Source organism: Eleutherodactylus coqui, chromosome 10 (genome assembly GCF_035609145.1).
Source record: "Eleutherodactylus coqui strain aEleCoq1 chromosome 10, aEleCoq1.hap1, whole genome shotgun sequence".
NCBI classification, from domain to species: Eukaryota; Metazoa; Chordata; class Amphibia; order Anura; family Eleutherodactylidae; genus Eleutherodactylus; species Eleutherodactylus coqui.
Genome location: NC_089846.1, coordinates 43,668,526 through 43,692,954, shown reverse-complemented (window position 1 = coordinate 43,692,954; position 24,429 = coordinate 43,668,526). Strand labels below are relative to the sequence as shown.

Here is a 24,429-nt window from a genome sequence, read left to right as displayed (position 1 = left end):
TACTGTCACGATAGAGGATGTTTTCCCTTGTAACTGCGGCTCCTATGGATGCCCAAGTTACAGTGGAAAAGGGTGAAATAAAACAAAAATAGTGTAAATGTCCCCGAAATGGTAAAAAATTGCTACAAAAGTTTAAAAAATTGTAAAATAAAATAAAAAATATATATATAAAAAAAATGACTCGGTGCCGATGCCAATCTAAACCGTCACCATATAATCCGAGACTATACAAATTATATATCAAAAGGTCTGAAACAAAACGGGGAACCCATTCCCATGATTTACTTTAACGTAACTATAATAATTTTAAAAATAAAGAACTATACATTTAAAAAAAAAAATCTCTTTTACTTTTTGTACACATTATCCCCGATAAGATAAAAAAATGGAAAAAATGTTCCGTGAAAAAAGCTATAAAAAATAGCCCTATATATCATGAAAACCACAGCAAAAATAATTTTTACTGACCAGGAAATAAAATAGGGCCACGAAACCACTATGAGTCAAATCACTTAATGATTCTAGTCCGTTGGAACTGAAACACTGAGGTTTTTAAGGGGTTAAATTAAGCAAACATTTTGTACTTTGCCTAAAAACCCCACAAACCCTATATATTTCCTAGGCATTCTACACAATGCCTGCTTTTAACATATTGCCTGTAACATAGTTTATCCGTAAAACAATTAATACGTCATGATTGGCTTCCTGACAGGTATGTCGTCAGGTCGTAGTAAATAGCAGAGGCACCTGACCTGCAGGAAGGGAATGATTACTGTGGCATAGTATAACATATCTATGGTCCATGCATTCTGTTTTATAGAAGCTGCTTGCTCAAAGTATCATGAATGCAGTTTGTAGCTCCCCAAGTAATGCAAGAGCGCAGGATAATGAGCGATGCTCCGCGGTACAGCAGGGAGACTCTTCCTCCACATTTCATCCAAACTCGCTGCGCTACTTTCCGTACATGAGGTAGTTGGTTACTAACTTCTGCCTGCATATTAGCTAGTATAACACTCAATGGATAAAGTACCAGTGAGGTAAAGGCACCATTAACTGCTCCAGAGCCTAAAGAAGGCGCCCAGGCAGGGAGACCCGGATACGTCAATAAATCTCTCAATGGCTCTTTGCAAGAAAGAAAGATGGCGCTGCCTACCATGTTTCTAACAAGTATTATACTGAACCCTCTGTACATTCCACATGATAGCCAGTCTCTCTTATTGTAGGTCTGGAACTCCTGTACGATTGAACGTGCGTTAGGAAAATGTACATTATTGCGACCATCCTGCAGAATGTTCTGAACTCTTTCGAATGGTACTAATAGAACAGCTTCTATTGCCCCAGATAAACACCCAGAAAGGGCACGAGATTTCGCCCCCGGTGTACCTCCCGTAGAAAACAGATGCTGGAGGCTTCCTTGGGCTCCAAAAAGTAAGGTCCCTTGAACTGTTTTTGCCATGAGAGGTGGTGCCAAGCCGCGATAGAGATGTCTGACGCCTTCTTTGCCCAACTGACGTGTGGCAGCTCGGATGGTCAATGTGTGAAGCTGCTGTCGAAATATTGTCTTGTAGATAGGAAAGGTAAGAACAGTGGATAGAAAGCTTGAGGCTGCTCCCACAAAGTAACTACTACTCCAGCTGCCCCATCTTGGAGCATCTTTGCTTTCCATCGTGTCTACTTATAAAATGTTGACATATATTTTCCCCGGAGAACTTCGGAGTTAGAGATCAGCGTTGTCCATCCTCTATGTAATATGTGGGAATTCTGTTCTATGGAACGCTGCAAAAAGCATAGTTAAAAATAATCAAAATAGAAGTTCCACTGATATCATATACTAAAGTAACACAACAGACACATAAAACTAATATACACTGAATGACCACTGTAATAGGATGGTTTCACATCTGCGGCGGGGGTTCCGTTTTCCTGCTCTGTTTGGAGAACAGTAAAGGGAAATTCCTTGCCTGAATGGGTCTGTCTTATGACTGAACCGAACAGCACCGAAAGGACCCCTAATTCGGTCAGTTTGGTTTCCACTCAGCTGCCTGGCAGCACTTCTTCTACCGGTATTATGTGCTGGAATCTCCAACCGGAGGTTCTGAGACAGATGTGGACCTAGCCTTAGAGACCCCCATCTAGTAGCACACTGGGCCTCCTTTGGACTTCAAGACCAAAGCAATTCATTATAGCATAGATTCGTCTAGATGTTGAAATCGTTCTGTAGGAATATTGGCCCATTTGAACAAGATAGCTTCTTGTACTTGCCAGAAATCATAAGGAGGTACTGACATGCTCTGAACAGATAGGTAATAGGCTTACCAACAGCACTCAATGATAAGCCTTTTCAGGCGAGGCAGAGTCCATGGACAGCCACTGCAGAATTATAAACCAAAATTCCACATCAACAGCCAATATAAAGAAGGTGCAGCGGCAGCATAGTTGTGGTGCATAAAATCATCCAAATCTTTATTCCTACATAATTTAAAAAGCGACGTTTCGACCTAAAAAGACCCGATAAAGACCTTTTTAGGTCGAAATGTAACATTTTAAATTATGGAAGAATAAAGATTTGGATGATTTTATGCTCTGAACAGATGACACTTGTGCCGCCGTGAAAAGCCAAAAAGCAGCAAAGTCAATGGAAAGGGCACAGCCCTTGGGTGGAGTGCTGCAGTGCTTCATTCTAGCGATCAGCAGCAGGGACCCCTCAGCAATGGGACTGCCACTGATCAAAACTTTTGACATATCTCTCTGACATGTCAAAAGTTTCACAAAAGTTCTGTTACTCTATAACTGGTAAACCAGTAGTGAAGTTGGAGTGAGGAGGCAACTGCCCTGTTTTCAGGAAGCACTTTTAATAATATGTATAATAGGGTAAGTAAAGGTGGTTTCACATCTGCGCTTGGGGTTCTGTTTTTCTGCTCAATTTGGAGAGCAGGAAAGGGGAATCCCCACGGCTGAATGTCTCCGTCTCCGGACAGAACCAAACAGTGCCGGACATACCTCATTGACTATAATGGGATCTGCCCACTTTCCACTCAGCTGCCTAGGTTTTGGATGGAAGAAAAAGCACTGCATGCAGTACTTTGAGCTGGATCTGTGTTGGAGGTTCCGATGTAGATGTGAAACCGGCCTGAACTTCGCATAGAATCATAGACTGGTAGAGTTGGAAGGGACCTCCAGGGTCATCGGGTCCAACCCCCTGCTCAGTGCAGGATCACTAAATCATCCCAGACAGATATTTGTCCAGCCTTTGTTTGAACGCTTCCATTGAAGGAGAACTCACCACTTTCCGTGGTAACCTGTTCCACTCATTGATCACCCTCACTGTCAGAAAGTTTTTTCTAATATCTAATCTGTGTCTCCTCCCTTTCAGTTTCATCCCATTGCTTCTAGTCTTTCCTTGTGCAAATGAGAATAGGGCTGATCCCTCTGCACTGTGACAGCCCTTCAGATATTTGTAGACAGCTATTAAAGGAGATGTCCCGCGCCGAAACGGGTTTTTTTTTTTTTTAACCCCCCCCCCGTTCGGCGCGAGACAACCCCGATGCAGGGGTTAAAAAAACCACCCGCACAGCGCTTACCTGAATCCCGGCGGTCCGGCGTCTTCATACTCACCTGCTGAAGATGGCCGCCGGGATCTTCTACCTTCGTGGACCGCAGCTCTTCTGTGCGGTCCACTGCCGATTCCAGCCTCCTGATTGGCTGGAATCGGCACGTGACGGGGCGGAGCTACACGGAGCCGCTCTCTGGCACGAGCGGCTCCATAGAAGACTGCTGAAGACCCGGACTGCGCAAGCGCGGCTAATTTGGCCATCGGAGGCCAAAAATTAGTCGGCTCCATGGAGACGAGGACGCCAGCAACGGAGCAGGTAAGTATAAAACTTTTTATAACTTCTGTATGGCTCATAATTAATGCACAATGTACATTACAAAGTGCATTAATATGGCCATACAGAAGTGTATAGACCCACTTGCTGCCTCGGGACAACCCCTTTAAGTCTCCTCTCAGCCTTCCTTTTTGCAAGCTAAACATTCCCAAATCCTTTAATCGTTCCTCATAGGACATGATTTGCAGACCACTCACCATCTTGGTAACTCTTCTCTGAACTTGCTCCAGTTTGTCTATGTCTTTTTTAAAATGGGGTGCCCAGAACTGGACACAGTATTCCAGATGAGGTCTGACTAAGGGAGAGTAGAGGGGGATAATTACCTCACGTGATCTAGACTCTATGCTTCTCTTAATACATCCAAGAATTGTGTTTGGCTTTTTGGCTGCTGCATCACATTGTTGACTCATGATCAGTCTATGATCTACGGCATTAATATACCCAAGTCTTTTTCACATGTGCTGCAGCTTAGCTCAATTCCTCCCATTCTGCATGTATTTTCTTCATTTTTCTTGCATCAGAGAACACAGTATGACAATATTGTATGAACAGTCTTACACAAGTGATAATCTGACACATTCTCAAAAGGAAACTAAAATGCAACATGTTGAAGGTCACATAATCTACAGCAAACAGTGGAAAGCCACTAATAGAGTCAGAACCCTGTATGTAGAGGCTGACCCAAGTGTGTGGAGAAGGAATGTGGACAGAGCTGGATGTGAGTAATGACAAACTGCAGACTCAAAAAATTCTGTGAAAAAGAAATGAAAAAACTAAGGAAATAACAAAATTGTTTCTACATGCTTACTTCCATGAAAACTGCATTTGCAAACCCATGTTTTTTCATAGTTTTGCCACGATTGCTGTAAAAACTGTAAACACATTAAAACAGCATGTGGGTTTTGCTGATGCGTTTTTTTTGTGCAGTTCTTACCACACCCTGACAACACCTGCGTGAATGCACCCTGAGGGCTTATTCACACTACTACGTTTGCGCTGTGTATTACGTATGCAAAATTTGCGTTCGCAATACGCAGTGATAGAACTCATTTCAATGGGTTTGGTCACATATGCATTTTTTGCTCGCGGATTTTGATTGCACAACTCCCCCCCCCAGCGCAGCATGTCCTATTTTTTGTTTGTATTGTGCATTAATCTAGCGCATATTAAACTAATTAACCCCTTAGTGACCACTCGTTTTTGCTTTTTTTCCATGTTCGTTTTTTCCTCCTCCCTTTTAAAAAATCATAACTCCTTTATTTATCCATCAACATCACTGTATGAGGGCTTCTTTTTTGTGGGATGAGTTGTATTTTTCAATGGTACTATTTATTGTACCTTATAATGTACTGAAAAACTTAAAAAAAATTCTAAGTGGAGAGAAATGAAAAAAAAAAATGACATTCCGCCATCTTTCAGTGCCTCTTGTTTCTACGGCGCATAAAATGCAACAAAAATGACATGATAACTTTATTCTATGGGTCAATACGATTACTATGATACCATACGTATAGGTTTTTTTGCTGTACTACTTATATATTTTTTTTTTTTAAATGTAATTTTTTAAAATTATTTTCCGTCTCTATCTTCTGCACGCAATAACTTTTTAATTTTTCCGTCAATATAGTTGTGTGAGGGCTCATTTTGTGTGGTACATCCTGACATTTTCGTTATTAGCATTTTAGAATAAATAGGACTTTTTGATTGCTTTTTATTAGATTTTTTTCTTGACAACAGGGTGACCAAAAAAGCGCATTTCCGGCATTTTTAAAAATATTTTTTTGGACGACGTTCACTTTGCGCGATAAATAATGTGTTACTTTGATAGATCGGACTTTTATGGATGCAGTGATACCAATTATGTATTTTTGTTTAATTACTTTATTATTATTTTATTGTAAATATAGCAAAAGGTGTTTTTTTTTGTTATTTTACATAATAAACTTTATTGTTCTTATTTTTACTTTTTCTTTAAGTCCTCCTGGGGGACAACAACTAGCGATGCTTAGATCACTTATGCTGTATGATGTAATGCCATAGCATTACAGCATACTGCATTCTGACAGGTAGCCTACCAAGCCATTCCACGGGGATGGCTTAATATGCACTCTGCCATGACAGTCCTGGGATCTTTCAGAAGGCACCCAGCTGCCATGACACCCACACGGCTCTCCAGATCTCACCACGGGGGGGGGGGGGGGCTTCGTACAGGACCCCAGAACATCGTTCGGGGGATTTAAATGCCGCTGTCAGACTTGACAGAGGCATTTAAAAGCTTAACAGTCCCGATGAGCCGCGCATCCGAACGGGGCTGTTGCCTGCAGGTGTCAGCTGTAATAAACAGCTGACACCTGCAATGGCAGGACGTAAAAACACGATAGGGTGGTGACTAAGGGGTTAAATTTAATTGCCCATTGAAATCAATGGGAGCATGCTTGCATGTTTAATTGTGCGCGAAAATATGCAGGGCATGCGCACGCAAAAAAACATAATAAAATACGCACAAATGCACCCAAAAAGGCAACGTCGATCGCGCAAATATGCAGCACAGATGCATGCATAAATACACTTAGGCACATGTCAGGCCGGCAGAAACCTCGCACAAGTATAAAACATGAGCAATATTTATCTGGCATGTACTGCGATGCGAGAAACAAATCACAGCATGTTCTATCTGTCTGCGTGATCTTGCATCGCCGCCCCATTGCTTCCAATGGGGGCGGCAGCAGCAGAACTGACCTGATGAAAGCAATAGGAGAAGCTCTGCGAACCTGTCACAGCCGCGGTGGAGGTTTCCTATATCCCCATGGCTGTTTTGCCATGAAAACGCCTCGCATCCACGGGGATTTTACATTGTGGGGACCGCAATATGCGTGCGGGATTCACGGCCCCATTTCGCGCTCGCCCGTGTGAAGTTAGCTGCTTTCAGACAAGCGTATTTTTACTCCAGATTTTGCCCGTGTTTTAAGGACCGTAATACAGAGATAATATAGATCTATGTATCCATTCACACAGACGATGCATACATGGAGCCGTTGCTGGACCTGCGCTCATTCCCCGTAGGCGATCATGGATGACATCCTGGATGATCTCTTACTGTAGCAGATGGAGTACTTCGAGTACGCTTTCCTTTCGCCAGTCATAGCAGTGGTCACACGGGCGCATACAAGCATGTGATATCATGCAGTGTTTTTTACCACGTATGGCAGCGGTTTTTGACCACGCATGGCAGCATAGAATATGCAGAATATTCCTTGTTTAATTTTTTTAAAGTTTCCTGCTTTGTCACGTAGCGACGCTGCGTATAGATGCCGCACAATATGTAATTGCGTATCTACAGCATTTAATATGCACCCATAGAGAACAATACATCGCTATCGCGTGTAATACGCTGTAAAATAGTACATGCTGTGTTCTTTTTTACACGCGGATTAGACACTATATATATATATATATACACATGTAAATGGATATATGAAAATCAATGTACTTTCGCTGACTTCATTCATCACGTATTATGCGCGTGTACATCCCGCGTGTAATACGCAATTAAATTATGATCGTGTGAGCCTGCCCTTATGTATTGTACCCTATTTATATAACAGATGGCTGGACCACTGTACAGAACAAGCCCTTTTACCTCTTGTGTCATCCCTGTTTCCTTGCTGTTTGGAAGCTCTCGCGAGTGGGACCCTCACTCCTCTTGTGAGAATTGTCTATTGGTGTAATACTGTACGTTACGTCTTATTTTGTCCATGTTCCCTCTGAATAATAAATTGCTGTGTAATATGTTGGTGCTATATAAGGATTACCTTTAGGGCCCGGCTCACAAGACCGTATGATTACCACCTATTACTCGCAGGCAATCAATTACATTGCCTTATGCTGTTCCACTCACATTAGCGTGTCAGAATTGTGTAGTATACGAGCGCAAAATAGATATATGTGAGATAGAGCCCATTGCTCTACTGTCATGTATATACACATGCCATTACACAATTACATTACGTATGGATGACGGGTATACGTGTCATTGCTAAGCAACGGCGTGGAAAATATAAACAAGAATAAAAAAACAGGTGTACTGCATATAACAGCATGCACAAGTACATGATCATGTGAAGTATAATTTCGCATTCGTACGCAGGGTTACGGCCGGCTCCACAACTGTAAAACACTGTGGGAGGCCTACAGTGTTTTACGCTTACGGCTGCTTGAGCCCGGCCTTAATGAAATCCTGTTACTATAAAGAGTTACATTCTAGGATACTAAAGGAAGCAGCAGAGGTAATTGCTGAGCCACTCGCCATAATCTTTGAAAATTCCTGGAGAACAGAAGTCCCAGAAGATTGGAAAAGGGCAAATTTTGTGTCCATCTTCAAAAAAGGGAAGAAGGTGGATCCAGGAAACTACAGGCCTGTGAGTCTGACTTCTATACCGGGAAAGATCTTTGAACATATTATTAAACAGCATGTATGCAAGAATTTGGGTGAGAATGAAGTAATTAACCAGAGCCAGCATGGGTTTGTAACAAAGAAGTCATGTCAGACTAATCTAATTTCCTTCTATGACAGTATCACTGACTGGGTTGATCAGGGAGATGCGGTGGATATAGTTTATCTTGACTTTAGTAAAGCATTTGACAAAATATTTCGTATCATACTTATTGAAAAATGACCAAATATAGAATTGACAAGGCAACAGTTAGGTGGATTCACAACTGGATGAGTGATCGTACTCAAAAAGTGGTCATAAATGGCTGCACATCCAAGTGTAAATTGAGGGAAAATGATTAGGTTTGCCGACGATACAAAGCTAGGAGGGATAGCGAACACTAAAGAAGAGTGAGTGCAACTAACAAAATGGTATTTAACAAGGGGAAATGCAAGGTCCTACATCTGAGCCTGAAAAATGAAAAAAGCACATACTGAATGGGAGGAATTGGGTTAAACAGCAGCACATGTGAAAAGGACGAATAGATCATAGACTGAACATGAGTCAACAGAGTGATGCAATAGCAAAAAAGGCAAACACAATCCTAGGATGTATTAAAAGTAGAATAGAGTCTGGATCACATGAAGTAATTATCACCCTCCCCCTCATCTAGAGTACTGTGTCCAATTCTGGACACCCCAATTTTAAAAAGACAGACAAACTGAAGCAAGTTCAGAGAAGAGCTACCAGGATGGTGAGTGGTCTGCAAATTATGTACTATGAGGAATGGTAAAAGGATCTGGGAATGTTTAGCTTATAAGAAAGAAGGCTGAGAGGAGACTTAATAGCTGTCTACAAATATCTGAAGGGCTGTCACAGTGCAAAGGGATCAGCCCTATTCTCATTTGTACAAGGAAAGACTAGAAGCAATGGGATGAAACTGAAAGGGAGGAGACACAGATTAGACAATGGAAAAAATAACTTTCTGACAGTGAGGGTGATCAATGAGTGGAACAGGTTACCACGGGAGGTGGTGAGTTCTCCTTCAATGGAATTCTTCAAACAAAGGCTGGACAGACAATAGCCTGGGATGATTTAGTAAATCCTGCACTGAGCTGGTGATTGGACCAGATGACCCTGGAGGTTCCTTCCAACTCTACCATTCTATGATTCTAAGTGCAGTTTACTAACCAGTCATTAGAACTTTACAATAACTCACAGCCTTCCCTCCTCGTATCGTTGAAGTCCAATGATGCTGCACAAATTTTATGTGTACAGTAATCACCATCTGTGCGCATAGCGGAGAGCGGATTTGTTATGAGAGTGTACAGGCACTATTGTAGAACCTGTAGCAGTGGCAGACATACCAACTGCACAGAGGACCAAACGCATAGGGGGCGCTCTCTGCTACAGAAAAGATACACCTCGTTTTTACAATCTAGGGCTGGTTCCGTCTTCTATGCAGAAAACCACAACTGCATTTGTAATGACTATGTAGCTGCAGGAAATGAACAGTTAGAAGCCAAATACTGAGCCTCTAACTACAAGACCAGAAATGTAGTTGAAATGAGGAGATAGTTTGTACTCTGTAGCCGGCCGGTCACTGCTTTCATGAAGCACTTATAGTAATAATATATGTATAAGGCTGCTTAGAGGTTCCATCGCAGATTTGGCACAAAACCCTGGAAAGATTGTGCTACATGCAGCACTTTTTCTTCCGGTAAAATGCCGGGCAGCTGAGCGAAAACCGCTTGTTGCTATTATATTCCATCATAGGACGGATCCATTTGGCCAGGGGATTCCCCTTTACTGTTCCCCGAACACAACAGGACAACAAACCCCTGATGCAGATGTGAAAGCAGCCTAAGCCCGAATAGAATCGTTTTTAAAGGGGTTGTCCAGGACTTTACTATTGATCACCTATCCTTAGAGTAGTTGATTGGTTGAGGTTCATTGTTTGGGATCCCTGCCAATCTGCTGACATTGGGCCAGTTGTCATTACAGGCGGAGCCGGAAGCAGGTAGCAACCCGAGCCGCTGCACTATGGACAGAACTTTCTGTTTCCAGCTCTATCGGTAATAACAGTCAGCCCAATACCAGCTGATCGGGATTCCAAGAGGCGATCTAGTGCAGATGTCCGGCTCCACTGCACTCACAGCGGGTCGTCGGAGCAGATGATCAGTGGGGATCTGAGCGTTGGAGGACGGCCGATCAACTATTCAGGATATCATTAATAATAAATTCCCGGAAAACCCCTTTAACCCATTAAGGACCAAGTGCTGTAAATATACTATGCTTGGTCCTGGGCTTTATTCCAGGCCAATTGTAAATATACAGCACGGGATTAAAGCCCCTGCTACTGCAATCTAGCAGCAGCAGGTCGGGGCCTCGGCTGTCAGACACAGCCAAGACCCGGAGGAGAAGGAAGAACCGGTTTGTAACTACTTATGCCTTCTTATTTTCAGGCTACATAGAACTAAATAGGCGCTATATAGAGAATGCAGAAAGCAGCACTGCCGTTTCCTGCATGCAACCCAACAATCATGTGACTGACGGCGACACCCAGCATATCAGAGCTGTGGGGTCTTGCCAGACCCCTGACCAAGTCTGACAGCGACTGCTGTCGCACTAGAAAAATAATTTCTCATGTAACTAGGGCTTCTGGTTAAAATACAGCGTGAATGCCCCCAGAGGTCTTCTATCATGTCATGTGAAAACATAAAAAAGTTACAAAAATAAGTTAAAAATAAATCACAGAACAAAATGCAAAAAAATATATTTAAAAAAAGCAAAAAACCCCCCCCGACCCAACGCCAACATAAACATCACAATATCCACCCCGTCATCTGAGATGATACAAATTACGTATCAAAACGTCTGAAACAAAATGGCGCAGCCATTCCTGAACTTTATTTTTACATAGCTATAATCATTTTAAAAATAAAAAACTAGAAATTTGAAAACTTTTTTCTATGCATTATCTCTAATAAAATAAAGGTATTAAAAATAGCCCTATAGGTGATGGGGGAGGAGAAGGGGGCGCAGTAAAAATAATTTGGGCAGGCCAGGAAATAAAATAGGTCTTTAACACCAACACATGGGTAAAAAAAAAAAACATACTTAAAAGGTGTCTGGTCCTTTAGGACTGAAATACTTTGGTCCTTAAGGGGTTAAAGCAAAGAAGTAAAGACTTTTTACCATCTAGAGCTCTTTTCTCCTGGAAGACCGAAAGACTCTGCTCCTTAAGGGGTTAAAGACAGGCGAGAGCTGAGGGGGACGTTACGGTCCGTTGCAGCCTGCAGTCCGGGAACAAGAGCGGCAGGATGAGCACAGCATGCAGCAGATGAGCGGCCGCCCGCGCTGTACATACCGGGTGAGGATGCACGATGTCAGGCGTCACCTGTCTCCTCTGGTCCACAGCTGGAGCGCAGGACACACCCGGAGCCGCGCGCTGATTGGCTGAGCCGCTCGGCATCACTTCCTCTATGTATCCTTTGTTGTGTGCAGATGAGCCGGTCAGGGGGGTCCGGGCATTCCTGAAGCCCTGCGCCGCTCCATGGTGCTGACCAGCTCTTCTCCCCTCACCCCCGGCTATGTGATCTGTGTGACCCCATGGGGATATGTTCACACTGTATGGATGCTGTCAGGGTTGGAATTTCTAACCGGACAATGGGGGTTTATGTCCGATTAACCCCTTAGGCCGCCTGCAGACGAGCGGAAATCCCGCCGCGGGATTTCCCGCGGGATTTCCGCCGCTGAAAGTCTGCATAGGAGTGCATTACAATACGCACTCCTATGCAGACGGCCGCGGTTTGGCCGCGCGAAATCTCGCGCGGCAAACAAACCGCGGCATGTTCTAATTTTCTGCGGGGCACGCACTCACCTGGCCGCCGGCTCCGGTCTGCGCATGCGCTGGCTGCGCGGCAGCCGGCACATGAAAGAGCCGGGGCCGCCAGGCGCGGGTGAGTACACGCTCGTCCCTGCAGGCTCTGGGGTCGGATCGCACGGCGAGATTTCTCGCTGCCGGATCCGACACGCTCGTCTGCAGGCGGCCTTAAGGACACAGCTTATTTTGGCCATTTGGACAAGGATTATTTGGGGGATTTTCACCTTCACTTTTCAGAAGCCATGACTTATTTATCTTTCTGTCGCCATAGCGGTATGGGGGGCTGGTGTTTGTAGTTTTTATTGGGTCCATATAACGTATTGTAAAACTTTTATTATTTTTTTTGGAGGGCAGGGAGAGAAAACACATGAATTCTGCCATTGTTTTGTTTTTTTACCGCGTTAATCATGCAGTCTAAGGGCTCATTCGCACGGGCGTATAGTCACGGGGTATTATGCACACGTATTTCACATGCGTAACACGCCGTCGATGGAGGCAATGAAAATCTGTGGACTTTCATTCCTCCATTTACACCTGCGTTGGAGCTGCGAAGGGCTTTGCGTATAATGCGCAGGAGAAATAAGTCGCAGCATGCTCTATTTCTCCGTGTATCACTCGCAGTCCTTGAAGGGCTTCGTATTAAATGCTCTTTATTCTGCACAGAGCGGGGAATTAGGAAAAAAAATCACACTGCGCATGTCCGTGACGGCACGCACAGTGCCAATCACATCCTGTACGCCATCTCTGCCGGCAGAGCAAATGGTCTGCGATGCTACAACACTGCAAAATACTCCGGCCGTGAAACTCTGCCCAATATTGCGCTCGCCAACACGCGACGTCCCTGCAAGATGCGAGGTGCTTTTGTGTTAAAACCGCCTTGCACCACTTCGGGGTAGTAGCGATCCTCCGTAGCGGATCATTGCGGAGTGTTTCCCCTTGTTGTCAATGGGGATGATCGCACTCGGTGCACCTCGCAGACCGTGCGATGCTTTGCAAGCCTCATTGAAAACAATGGGCGTAGCGAGGCATTCCAAGGGAGCGCGCAAAGATGGGAAATGCCACAATTTTGGGGGGAAATTCCACCCCGTGTGAACCCCATCTTAATGCGCTTGGGTCTACTTTTAGAAAATCTTTGGTTTATAATAGGATTTTCTTTTTGCTTTACTATTCAGATTTTGTGCGACAAAAGTGTGGAAATCGCGCTGGAAGTCAAACGATTAAATCCCAATTACAGTGCCAAAGGTGATGTACAACAAATATACATGCCATGCAACATGTGCTGTTGAGAAGGTACAGGTCCATAAAATGGAAGAATCTGTCTCAAAATGGCCGCTAGATTCAAAATGGAGCATTATAAGATGTAAATAAGCTTGTGTGTAGTGAAACAATAAATTTGCAAAAATAACTTTACAGCAGGGTATTCGGTGCATTGTCTAATGATTTGTTTGTTTTTTCTTTCCTTTCTATTCATCCGAGAACATTTGCCTGGTACAGCCGCTATCAGAAAAACCTCCCCCATGTCCTGAGCTCTGGAAAAGAGCAAATCGTGCTGATAAGACGCTGCGATCATCCAAACTCACAAGAGAGAATAATCATTTGAAGGACATTTCACATATTTATTCTCACTGCGCTGATTGTTCAACAAAGCACAATTCTTGATTAGAGATGAGCGAACGTGTTCGTCCGAACTTGATATTCGTGCGAATATTAGGGTGTTCGGGATGTTCGTTATTCGTAACGAACACCATGCGGTGTTCGGGTTACTTTCACTTCCTTCCCTGAGACGTTAGCGCGCTTTTCTGGCCAATTGAAAGACAGGGAAGGCATTACAACTTCCTCCTGTGTTGTTCCAGCCCTATACCACCCCCCTGCTGTGAGTGGCTGGGGTGATCAGGTGTCCGCCTAATATAAAAGTCGGCCCCTCCCGCGGCTCGCCTCAGATGCCTTGTGAGTTAGATGAGGGACAGTGCTGTTTGTACCGGAGCTGCTGTAGGGAAAGAATTGGTAGTTAGTGTAGGCTTCAAGACCCCCAAAGGTCCTTATTAGGGCCACTGATAGCTGTGTGTTGGCTGCTGTTAGCAGTGGCAATTTTTTTTTCTTCTCAAAATCGCCTCTGCAGAGCGTTGCACCCGGCATTAGGGACAGAAGTGCTGCATAGGCAGGGAGAGTGTTAGGAGTGAGTGTAGCCTTCAAGAACCTCAACGGTCCTTTCTAGGGCCATATTTAACCGTGTGCAGTACTGTCCAGGCTGCTGTTAGCTGTGCTGCATATTTTTTTTCTTCTCAAAATCGCCTCTGCAGAGCATTGCACCCTCTATTGATACTACAGGGACAGAATTGTGTAGGCAGGGCCACAACACAGTTATTATTCATTGAATATACGCAGTGCGGCCTTTTGCTTGTAAAACAAGTGAAAAAAATTCTATTTGACCTGCCTCTGTCCGTCCTAAGGGCTGTGGACACGTGTCGGCTGTGTGTGCAACGTTTAAAAATCAGACGCACCCAGCTACGTTTTACTCCTGGCTTCGCCATTTGCTTTCCTTAATTGGGAAAAAAATACCTGCTCTGCCAGAGTTATAATAACTCTGCTACCCTCAAGTTCTGTGCCACATTAGCAGGGCCACAGCACAGTTATTAAACTTCTCATGTTCATTGAATATACGCAGTGCTGCCTTTTGGTGGAAAAAAACTGAAAAATTTTTTTTTTGTCCTGCCTCTGTCCGTCCTAAGGGCGGTGGACACGTGTCGGCTGCGTGTGCAACGTTTAAAAATCAGACGCACCCAGCTACGGTTTACTCCTGGCTTCGCCATTTGCTTTCCTTAATTGGGAAAAAAATACCTGCTCTGCCAGAGTTATAATAACTCTGCTACCCTCAAGTTCTGTGCCACATTAGCAGGGCCACAGCACAGTTATTAAACTTCTCATGTTCATTGAATATACGTAGTGCTGCCTTTTGGTGGAAAAAAACTGAAAAAAATTCTATTTGTCCTGCCTCTGTCCGTCCTAAGGGCGGCGGTGGACACGTGTCGGCTGCGTGTGCAACGTTTAAAAATCAGACGCACCCAGCTACGGTTTACTCCTGGCTTCGCCATTTGCTTTCCTTAATTGGGAAAAAAATACCTGCTCTGCCAGAGTTATAATAACTCTGCTACCCTCAAGTTCTGTGACACATTAGCAGGGCCACAGCACAGTTATTAAACTTCTCATGTTCATTGAATATACGCAGTGCTGCCTTTTGGTGGAAAAAAACTGAAAAAAATTCTATTTGTCCTGCCTCTGTCCGTCCTAAGGGCGGTGGACACGTGTTGGCTGCGTGTGCAACGTTTAAAAATCAGACGCACCCAGCTACGTTTTACTCCTGGCTTCGCCATTTGCTTTCCTTAATTGGGAAAAAAATACCTGCTCTGCCAGCGTTATAATAACTCTGCTACCCTCAAGTTCTGTGACACATTAGCAGGGCCACAGCACAGTTATTAAACTTAGATTATTCATTCACTAGAGGCAGTGGGGCCTTTCGTTTTCAAAAAAGGGAAAAAATTATATTTGGCCTGCAGTCTTGCGCCAATTTATTTCCTGCCTGTGAAATCAAATCACTGGTAATACAGCATGCTGAGGGGTAGCGGGGGACGGTTATTAGAAAATGAGCAGTGTGAGCAGGTCCTGTCCTGGATGGCAGAAAGTGCTTCGAGCAACCTATCGTCCAACCGCAGTTCTGCGCCGTCCACTGCTGCAAATCAGAATCCTCTGTCTGCTGCTCCTCCTTCCTCCCAGCCTCCTCACTCCACTACAATGACACCTGCTCAGCTGCGTGAAGACTCCCAGGAACTGTTCTCTGGCCCCTGCTCAGATTGGGCAGCAGTGGTTCCTCTCCCACCAGAGGAGTTTATCGTCACTGATGCCCAACCATTGCAAAGTTCCCAGGGTCCGGGGGATGAGGCTGGGGACTTCCGCAAACTGTCTCAAGAACTTTCTGTGGGTGAGCAGGACGATGACGATGAGACACAGTTGTCTTGCAGTCAGGTAGTAGTGAGGGCAGTAAGTGCGAGGGAGGAGCGCACAGAGGATTCTGAGGAAGAGCAGCAGGACGATGAGGTGACTGACCCCACCTGGTTTGCAACGCCTACTCAGGACAGGTCTTCAGAGGGGGAGGCAGGGGCAGCAGCAGGGCAGGTTGCAAGAGGCAGTGCGGTGTCCAGGGGTAGAGGCAGGGCCAGACCGAATAATCCACCAACTGTTTCCCAAAGCGCACCCTCGCGCCATGCCACCCTGCAGAGGCCGAGGTGCTCTAAGGTCTGGGAGTTTTTCACAGAGACGCCTGACGACCGACGAGCAGTGGTGTGCAACCTTTGTCGCGCAAAGCTCAGCCGGGGAGCCAACACCAACAGCCTCAGCACCACCAGCATGCGCAGACATATGATGGCCAAGCACCCCACAAGGTGGGACGAAGGCCGTTCACCACCTCCGGTTTGCACCGCTGCCTCTCCCCCTGTGCCCCAACCTGACACTGCTATCCAACCCCCCTCTCAGGACACAGGCACTACCGCCTCATGGCCTGCACCCACACCCTCACCTCCGCTGTCCTCAGCCCCATCCACCAGTGTAGTTCAGCGCACCGTCCAGCCGTCGCTTGCGCAAATGTTTGAGCGCAAGCGCAAGTACGCCGCCACGCACCCGCACGCTCAAGCGTTAACCGTCCGCATAGCAAAATTCATCAGCCTTGAGATGCTGCCGTATAGGGTTGTGGAAACGGAGTCCTTCAAAAGTATCATGGAGGCGGCGGCCCCGCGCTACTCAGTTCCCAGTCGCCACTACTTTTCCCGATGTGCCGTCCCAGCCCTGCACGACCACATCTCCCGCAACATTGTACGCGCCCTCACCAACGCGGTTACTGCCACGGTCCACTTAACAACGGACACGTGGACAAGCACAGGCGGGCAGGGCCACTACATCTCCCTGACGGCACATTGGGTGAATTTAGTGGAGGCTGGGACAGAGTCAGAGCCTGGGACCGCTCACGTCCTACCCACCCCCAGAATTGCGGGCACCAGCTCGGTGGTTGTATCTGCGGAGGTGTATGCTTCCTCCACTAAACCACCCTCCTCCTCCTCCTCCTTCTCCTCTGTCTCACAATCAAGATGTGTTAGCAGCAGCATGTTGCCAGCAGTCGGTGTCGCGCGGTGTGGCAGCACCGCGGTGGGCAAGCGTCAGCAGGCCGTGCTGAAACTACTCAGCTTAGGCGATAAGAGGCACACGGCCCACGAACTGCTGCAGGGTCTGACAGAGCAGACCGACCGCTGGCTTGCACCGCTGAGCCTCCAACCGGGCATGGTCGTGTGTGACAACGGCCGTAACCTGGTGGCGGCTCTGCAGCTCGGCAGCCTCACGCACGTGCCATGCCTGGCCCATGTCTTTAATTTGGTGGTTCAGCGCTTTCTGAAAAGCTACCCACGCTTGTCAGACCTGCTCGTAAAGGCGCGCCGGCTCTGCGCACATTTCCGCAAGTCCCACACGGACGCTGCCACCCTGCGCACCCTGCAACATCACTTTAAGCTGCCAGTGCACCGACTGCTGTGCGACGTGCCCACACGGTGGAACTCTACGCTCCACATGTTGGCCAGGCTCTATGAACAACGTAGAGCTATAGTCGAATACCAACTCCAACATGGGCGGCGCAGTGGGAGTCAGCCTCCTCAATTCCTTTCAGAAGAGTGGGCCTGGTTGGCAGACATCTGCCATGTCCTTGGTAATTTTGAGCAGTCTACCCAGGTGGTGAGCGGCGATGCTACAATCATTAGCGTCACCATTCCTCTGCTATGCATCTTGAGAAATTCCCTGCAAAGCATAAAGGCAGCTGCTTTGCGCTCGGAAACGGGGGCGGGGGAAGACAGTATGCCGCTGGATAGTCAGGGCACCCTCCTGTCTATTTCTCAGCGCGTACAGGAGGAGGAGGAGGAGCATGAGGAGGATGAGGAGGAGGGGGAAGAGACAGCTTGGCCCGCTGCTGACGGTACACCGGCTGATTGCCTGTCATCCTTTCAGCGTGTATGGCCTGAGGAGGAGGAGGAGGAGGAGGAGGATCCTAAAAGTGATCTTCCTAGTGAAGACAGCCATGTGTTGCGTACTGGTACCCTGGCACACATGGCTGACTTCATGTTAGGATGCCTTTCTCGTGACCCTCGCGTTGCACGCATTCTGGCCACAACGGAATACTGGGTGTACACACTGCTCGACCCACGCTATAAGGAGAACCTGCCCACTCTCATTCCCGAAGAGGAAAGGGGTTCGAGAGTGTTGCTATACCACAGGACCCTTGCGGACAAGCTGATGGTAAAATTCCCAGCCGACAGCGCTAGTGGCAGAAGGCGCAGTACCGAGGGCAAGGTAGCAGGGGAGGTGCGGAGATCGAGCAGCATGTACATCCCAGGCAGTGCAACAGTCTTTAAGGGCCTGGACAGCTTTATGGCTCCCCACCAAGACTGTGTCACCGCTCCCCAGTCAAGGCTGAGTCGGTGGGAGCACTGTAAAAGGATGGTGAGGGAGTACGTAGCCGATCGCACGACCGTCCTCCGTGACGCCTCTGCCACCTACAACTACTGGGTGTCGAAGCTGGACACATGGCCTGAACTAGCGCTGTATGCCCTGGAGGTGCTTGCTTGTCCTGCGGCTAGCGTCTTGTCGGAGAGGGTGTTTAGTGCGGCTGGGGGAATCATCACAGATAAGCGTACCCGCCTGTCAACCGACAGTGCCGACAGGCTAACACTCATCAAGATGAACAAAGGCTGGATTTCGCCAGACTTCTCTTCTCCACCAGCGGACAGCAGCGATACGTAAGCAATACGTAGGCTGCACCCGCGGATGGAAGCTACGTTCTCTCTCACCATCCAAAACGGGGACATTTCTGCTTCATCAATCTGTGTCTAATATTCCTCCTCCTCCTCCTCCTGCTACTCCTCCTGAAACCTCACGTAATCACGCTGAACGGGCAATTTTTCTTAGGGCCACAAGGCTCACTCAAATAATTTTTCTAAACAATTTTTAAAAGTTTCAATGCGCTTAAAAGCGTTGGATCTGTAACTTGAACCAATTTTTCGTTACACTGGGCTGCCTCCAGGCCTAGTTACCACTTAAGCCACATTAACCAAAGCGATTAATGGGTTTCACCTGCCCTCTTGGCTGGCCATGGCCAATTTTTGGGATGTACATTAGTACTGTTGATACAGCAATTTTTGTGGGCCCTCGCCTACAGTGTAATCAAATAAATTTTTAGCCCACCTGCATTAAGCACGACATTACTACCTCAGCTGTGTTGGGCAATGCAATGGGATATTTCTATGTACCGCCGGTGGCTTCCTGGCACCCACCCATGCTGTGGGTCCACAGGGAGTTTAACCTACATGTGTCCACTTCTAAAGAACCCCAGTCAGACTGGGGCATGCAGTGTGGGCCGAAGCCCACCTGTATTACGCACGACATTACTACCTCAGCTGTGTTGGGCAATGCAATGGGATATTTTTGTGTACCGCCGGTGGGTTCCAGGGAGCCACCCATGCTGTAGATGCACACGGAGTGTAACCTACATGTGTCCACTTGTAAAGAACCCCAGTCTGACTGGGGCATGCAGTGTGGGCCGAAGCCCATCTGTATTACGCACGACATTACTACCTCAGCTGTGTTGGGCAATGCAATGGGATATTTTTGTGTACCGCCGGTGGGTTCCAGGGAGCCACCCATGCTGTCGGTCGACAGGGACTTCACAATAGGGAGTTGTACCTGCCTGTGTCTATGAATTAAAAAGCCCGGTCTAACTGGGGCATGCAGACACCTTGACAGAATGAATAGTGTGTGGCACATAGGTTCTCCATTGCTATGCCCACGTGTGCAGCTCCTGATGGCGGTGGCACAGGATTCTATTTCTCATTGCTTCTGTACAGCATTGTGGGCTATCGCCCCGCCCCTTTTAAAGAGGGTCGCTGCCTAGCCGTGCCAACCCTGTGCAGTGTGTGCCTGCGGTCCCTCGTCATGGCAGACGCACTTCTAAATAGACATGAGGGTGGTGTGGCATGAGGGCAGCTGAAGGCTGCGCAGGGACACTTTGGTGTGCGCTGTGGGGGGAGGGGGGGCGGTTGGGCAGCATGTAACCCAGTAGAAGTGGCAGTGGAGTGTCATGCAGGCGGTGATTGTGCTTTGTTGGAGGTAGTGTGGTGCTTAGCAAAGGTATGCCATGCTAATGATGGCTTTTCAGAAGTAAAAGTTGTTGGGAGGGGGGGGGGGCCCACTCTTGCCGGTATTGTGGCTTAATAGTGGGACCTGTGAACTTGAGATGCAGCCCAACATGTAGCCCCTCGCCTGCCCTATCCGTTGCTGTGTCGTTCCCATCACTTTCTTGAATTGCCCAGATTTTCACACATGAAAACCTTAGCGAGCATCGGCGAAATACAAAAATGCTCGGGTCGCCCATTGACTTCAATGGGGTTCGTTATTCGAAACGAACCCTCGAACATCGCGGGAAGTTCGTTTCGAATAACGAACACCCGAACATTTTGATGTTCACTCATCTCTATTCTTGATGTTTTTTCTAACCCAATAAGATTAACCTCGTGACTAATGACGTATTGCTTTCCTGTATTAAGAAATATTCTCAGTCAATAAAGATTCAGTGTGTACGCGCCTTAAGCAGGGTGGGCTGAATACCTGCCGCGGCTCATCTCTACATATCTGTGAGAGCTAATTACTATAAATCATATAGTTTTTGTCCTCTCTGATGCATCCAGGTATGAACTAATTTGGAACCCAAGGCTTGAAAGGTTAATGTGACCGGTCATGTGTAACGGTCCTTAACAACTGGCGTAGTCCGCAGGATTATTGATTGGCGCTGATGATAACCATTGGACTGCGACACAGACCTGGATTGATGATATCAGCCGTGCCAAAGTCCGGGGACTGATCAACCCCATACAGCGCGGTAAGTCTCATATATACATATATATGATGTCTACCGTGGTCTGTTTTGGTACGTTTGATTGTAGTCTGTCCTGCGGTCAGTCGTTATTTCAATGTACAATTGTTAAGCTGTCATCAATAGACATTGTTACCTCAGGTCTTGGGTAATCTTAAGTGACACCAAGGGACAGAATCAATAGATATAGGTACCTAAGTTGTTGTTGCAAATTTATTGTGTATTTAAAGATATCCATGAGTATAGGTTCCAGGGGGCGATTCTGACCTCCATTGGAAAAAGGGCTCGGATATTAGGTGTATTTAAAGATATCCATGAGTATAGGTTCCAGGGGGTGATTGAGCATAGGGCATCAGACGTGAAAGTCTTTGAACATCACGTGATTGAGCATAGGGCGTCAGACCTCCAGTGGAAAAAGGGCTCGGATATTAGAAACATGTTGAAGTTCTTTAAGAAGAAGTCCAGTGTTACTGGTCTCCTGGATCCTGTCCACTTGGTGTCATGTAGAGGAGGGAAGGAGTATGTGAAGAAGGTTAAGAAGTTATGTGAGATAGTGGGTATGCCGTCTGGTGGCAGGCTACAACCTGGATTGTGGTCAGAAATGTAAGTGTAGAGGGTCACTGAATGATGCTGGTTTATTGAAAGACACTGAAATGTGGCATAAGGTTTCTGTACAGTTGAAAGCTGAAGGTTATGAGGAAGTTGAATGGATTGAAGAACATGTAAAGTCTTACAAGTACCCTAAGCCTGTCAGACCGCCTCCATACGAGGGCTCTGATAAGACTGATGATGTTCCACATTGGATGTGCACAAGGTGTGGAATTCAAAACCCAGCATATGTGTTTATCTATGAGTCTAAATGCAGGGAATAGTTCATATTCGCAGAGAGCGGACAGCCGTTTTACAAAGGTGGGGGCTGTCAGAGAAGGCTTGGAAAGTGTGTTAGCTGATAATGAAGGAATTGTAGTTAATAGACGATTGCTCAGGTTTGCAGAGAAAGATGTTTCAGTAAGTAACGTAAAGTTGAAGTAAGAAGGTGCAGATTCAAGATGGCGATTATTCATATGCTTTGAGTTGAAGACAAAGGAAGGCAGTCCTTCACCATCTGAGAGCACCGCCCCGGCCGTGTCATGGACGATGTTTTTCTCCCTTTGTCCTGCCCCTAGATGGCCGTGTTGTTATTGGGGCCAATACCAGTCGATATATCTTGATACGTGTCTAGTATGTAGTATTCCTGGACCCTCCCGTCACCATCGCCCAGTTAGGCCACGCCTTCGGTGGCCATTTCAGTGCCAGCCATGGCCCAGCGGCCATTTTAGCATCTGTTGTAACAATACCTTCAGCTGCCGCTCAGACGTCATCTTAGCTCCGCAGCAGAAATGAGCTGGCCTCTGAACTCCCATCTATGTATGTTTTTACCTGGCATGCCAATTCTTTGAACTGCAATGACGAGTGCCTTTTCTGAATTTTGCATAGAAACATTCAAGTCCCCTCATCCCACCTGCAAACAGCCTCCTCCCGATTATCTGTTCTGCAGTCTGTGTTTAGCACCCCCATCCCAAGTAGGTTTGTGCTTAAAATTTCCCATAAATGTAGTTGTTGCTGGAAAAATCTTTTCCACTTTGCAAGGGGGAAAAATGGAGGAGAAAGGGAATCCTCTAGTCTGTGTCCCCCTATGACATGAAGCAAGTTCATGCAGAGTCTGCAGACAATTATGTGACAATTAACCACCGTGCTGTCTGTCCTGTATGTTTTAATGTCATAACATTGTGTCATTGCTGTACGTGTTGTCCATTCCTCATAAGTCAGATACTGCTGAGAAGAAAGGTCACTATAGGTGCTAGGATCGCAGACGGCAGTAGGAAAGCTTACAGAACGAAGGAGAGGGTTAATATGGGATAATATATATAGAAGTACATAGAGGGTTAAAGGAGATGTCTCGAGGAAGCAGTGAATTTTTTTTTTTGCCCAGTCCCCCTAATTAAACATACATTACTAATTACCCCTGTAAATTACTTTCCTAGCTGGTTTCTACTTACCGTTCCAGCGTTTCAGCAACTTATAAAACTTTTTCCCAAGATGGCCGCCAGCTCTTTTCGCATCGCTTGCTGTAGCCCGACGTGCGCACTCCCGAGACGCTACCAGCTGTGTCTCCATGGCAACCAGACGCCCCGCAGCCGCCGACCGGACCCCTGGAGTGAACACGGCCGACCTGTCACCCACCGCCAGGCAGAAGGTAACCGGCGCAGCCCCCCCCCCCCCATCACAGCGGCAGCCCCCCGGCCCAGCGACAGCCCCCCCCGGCCCAGCGACAGCCCCCCCCGGCCCAGCGCTAGTTCCCCCGGCGCAGCGACAGCCCCCCCCATCACAGCGGCAGCCCCCCCGGCCTAGCGCTAGTTCCCCCATCACAGCGGCAGCCCCCCCGGCCCAGCGACAGCCCCCCCCGGCCTAGCGCTAGTTCCCCCATCACAGCGGCAGCCCCCCCCCCGGCCCAGCGCTAGTTCCCCCGGCGCAGCGACAGCCCCCCCCATCGCAGCGACAGCCCCCCCCCGGCCCAGCGCTATTTCCCCCGGCGCAGCGACAGCCCCCCCCCCCATCGCAGCGGCAGCCCCCCCCCCCGGCGCAGCCCAGCGCAGTGGCAGCCCCCCCGGCTCATCACTTACCAGGACAGCTGGACGGCGGGACAGCTGGGCGGCTTCTCCGGACAGCTCGGCAGCTCTGCACCTTCCTCTAACAGAGGAAGGTACAGAATGGCCGCTCCAGCGCGCTCTCGAGCAGTGACAGCTCGTCTGCGCATGCGCAGAAGAGCTGTAGAGGGGGAGCACACTGAAGCGGCTCGTGCTGAATGGAGAAGACCGGACTGCGCAAGCGCGTCTAAAAAAGCAAGCTGCCGGCGAATTTAGACGGAACCATGGAGACGAGGACGCTAGCAACGGAGCAGGTAAGTGGAATAACTTCTGTATGGCTCATATTTAATGCACGATGTATATTACAAAGTGCATTAATATGGCCATACGGAAGTGTATAACCCCACTTTGTTTCGCGAGACCACCCCTTTAATGCTTGATCTATTAGAAGCCGCAGCTAGACCGGAGCAGGATCTCCCCCCCCCCTCCCTTTGGTTTTCTTCATCTAACTCTCAAGGCCAAAGATTAGAGAAGTTTGCTTTGGTTGGACGTGTGCATAATTGCTAGATGTGTGCTCCTTTTGTGGGAAATATTAGTGTTGTGGGATCTGTTGTACATCTCTAGTATTACAGACAGTTAA

The 24,429-nt window shown here is 47.1% G+C and overlaps 1 protein-coding gene across 1 annotated transcript; it reads right to left on the bottom strand.

The window, feature by feature from the left end:
* Positions 1 to 453: 453 nt before the first annotated feature.
* On the bottom strand, positions 454 to 11,700 carry SLC25A53 (solute carrier family 25 member 53). Its single transcript, XM_066579792.1, has 2 exons — positions 11,519 to 11,700; positions 454 to 1,776 (listed from the first exon to the last, which is right to left on the bottom strand). The coding sequence occupies exon 2, from the start codon at positions 1,664 to 1,666 to the stop codon at positions 815 to 817; it is 852 nt and encodes a 283-aa protein (XP_066435889.1). The 5' UTR covers positions 1,667 to 1,776; positions 11,519 to 11,700; the 3' UTR covers positions 454 to 814.
* Between the last annotated feature and the right edge of the window lie 12,729 nt (positions 11,701 to 24,429).

What these genes read in the sequence shown, in the direction of transcription:
- SLC25A53 (XM_066579792.1), bottom strand. Translation starts at nt 1,666, where the DNA reads ATGGAAAGCAAAGATGCTCCAAGATGGGGCAGCTGGAGTAGTAGTTAC.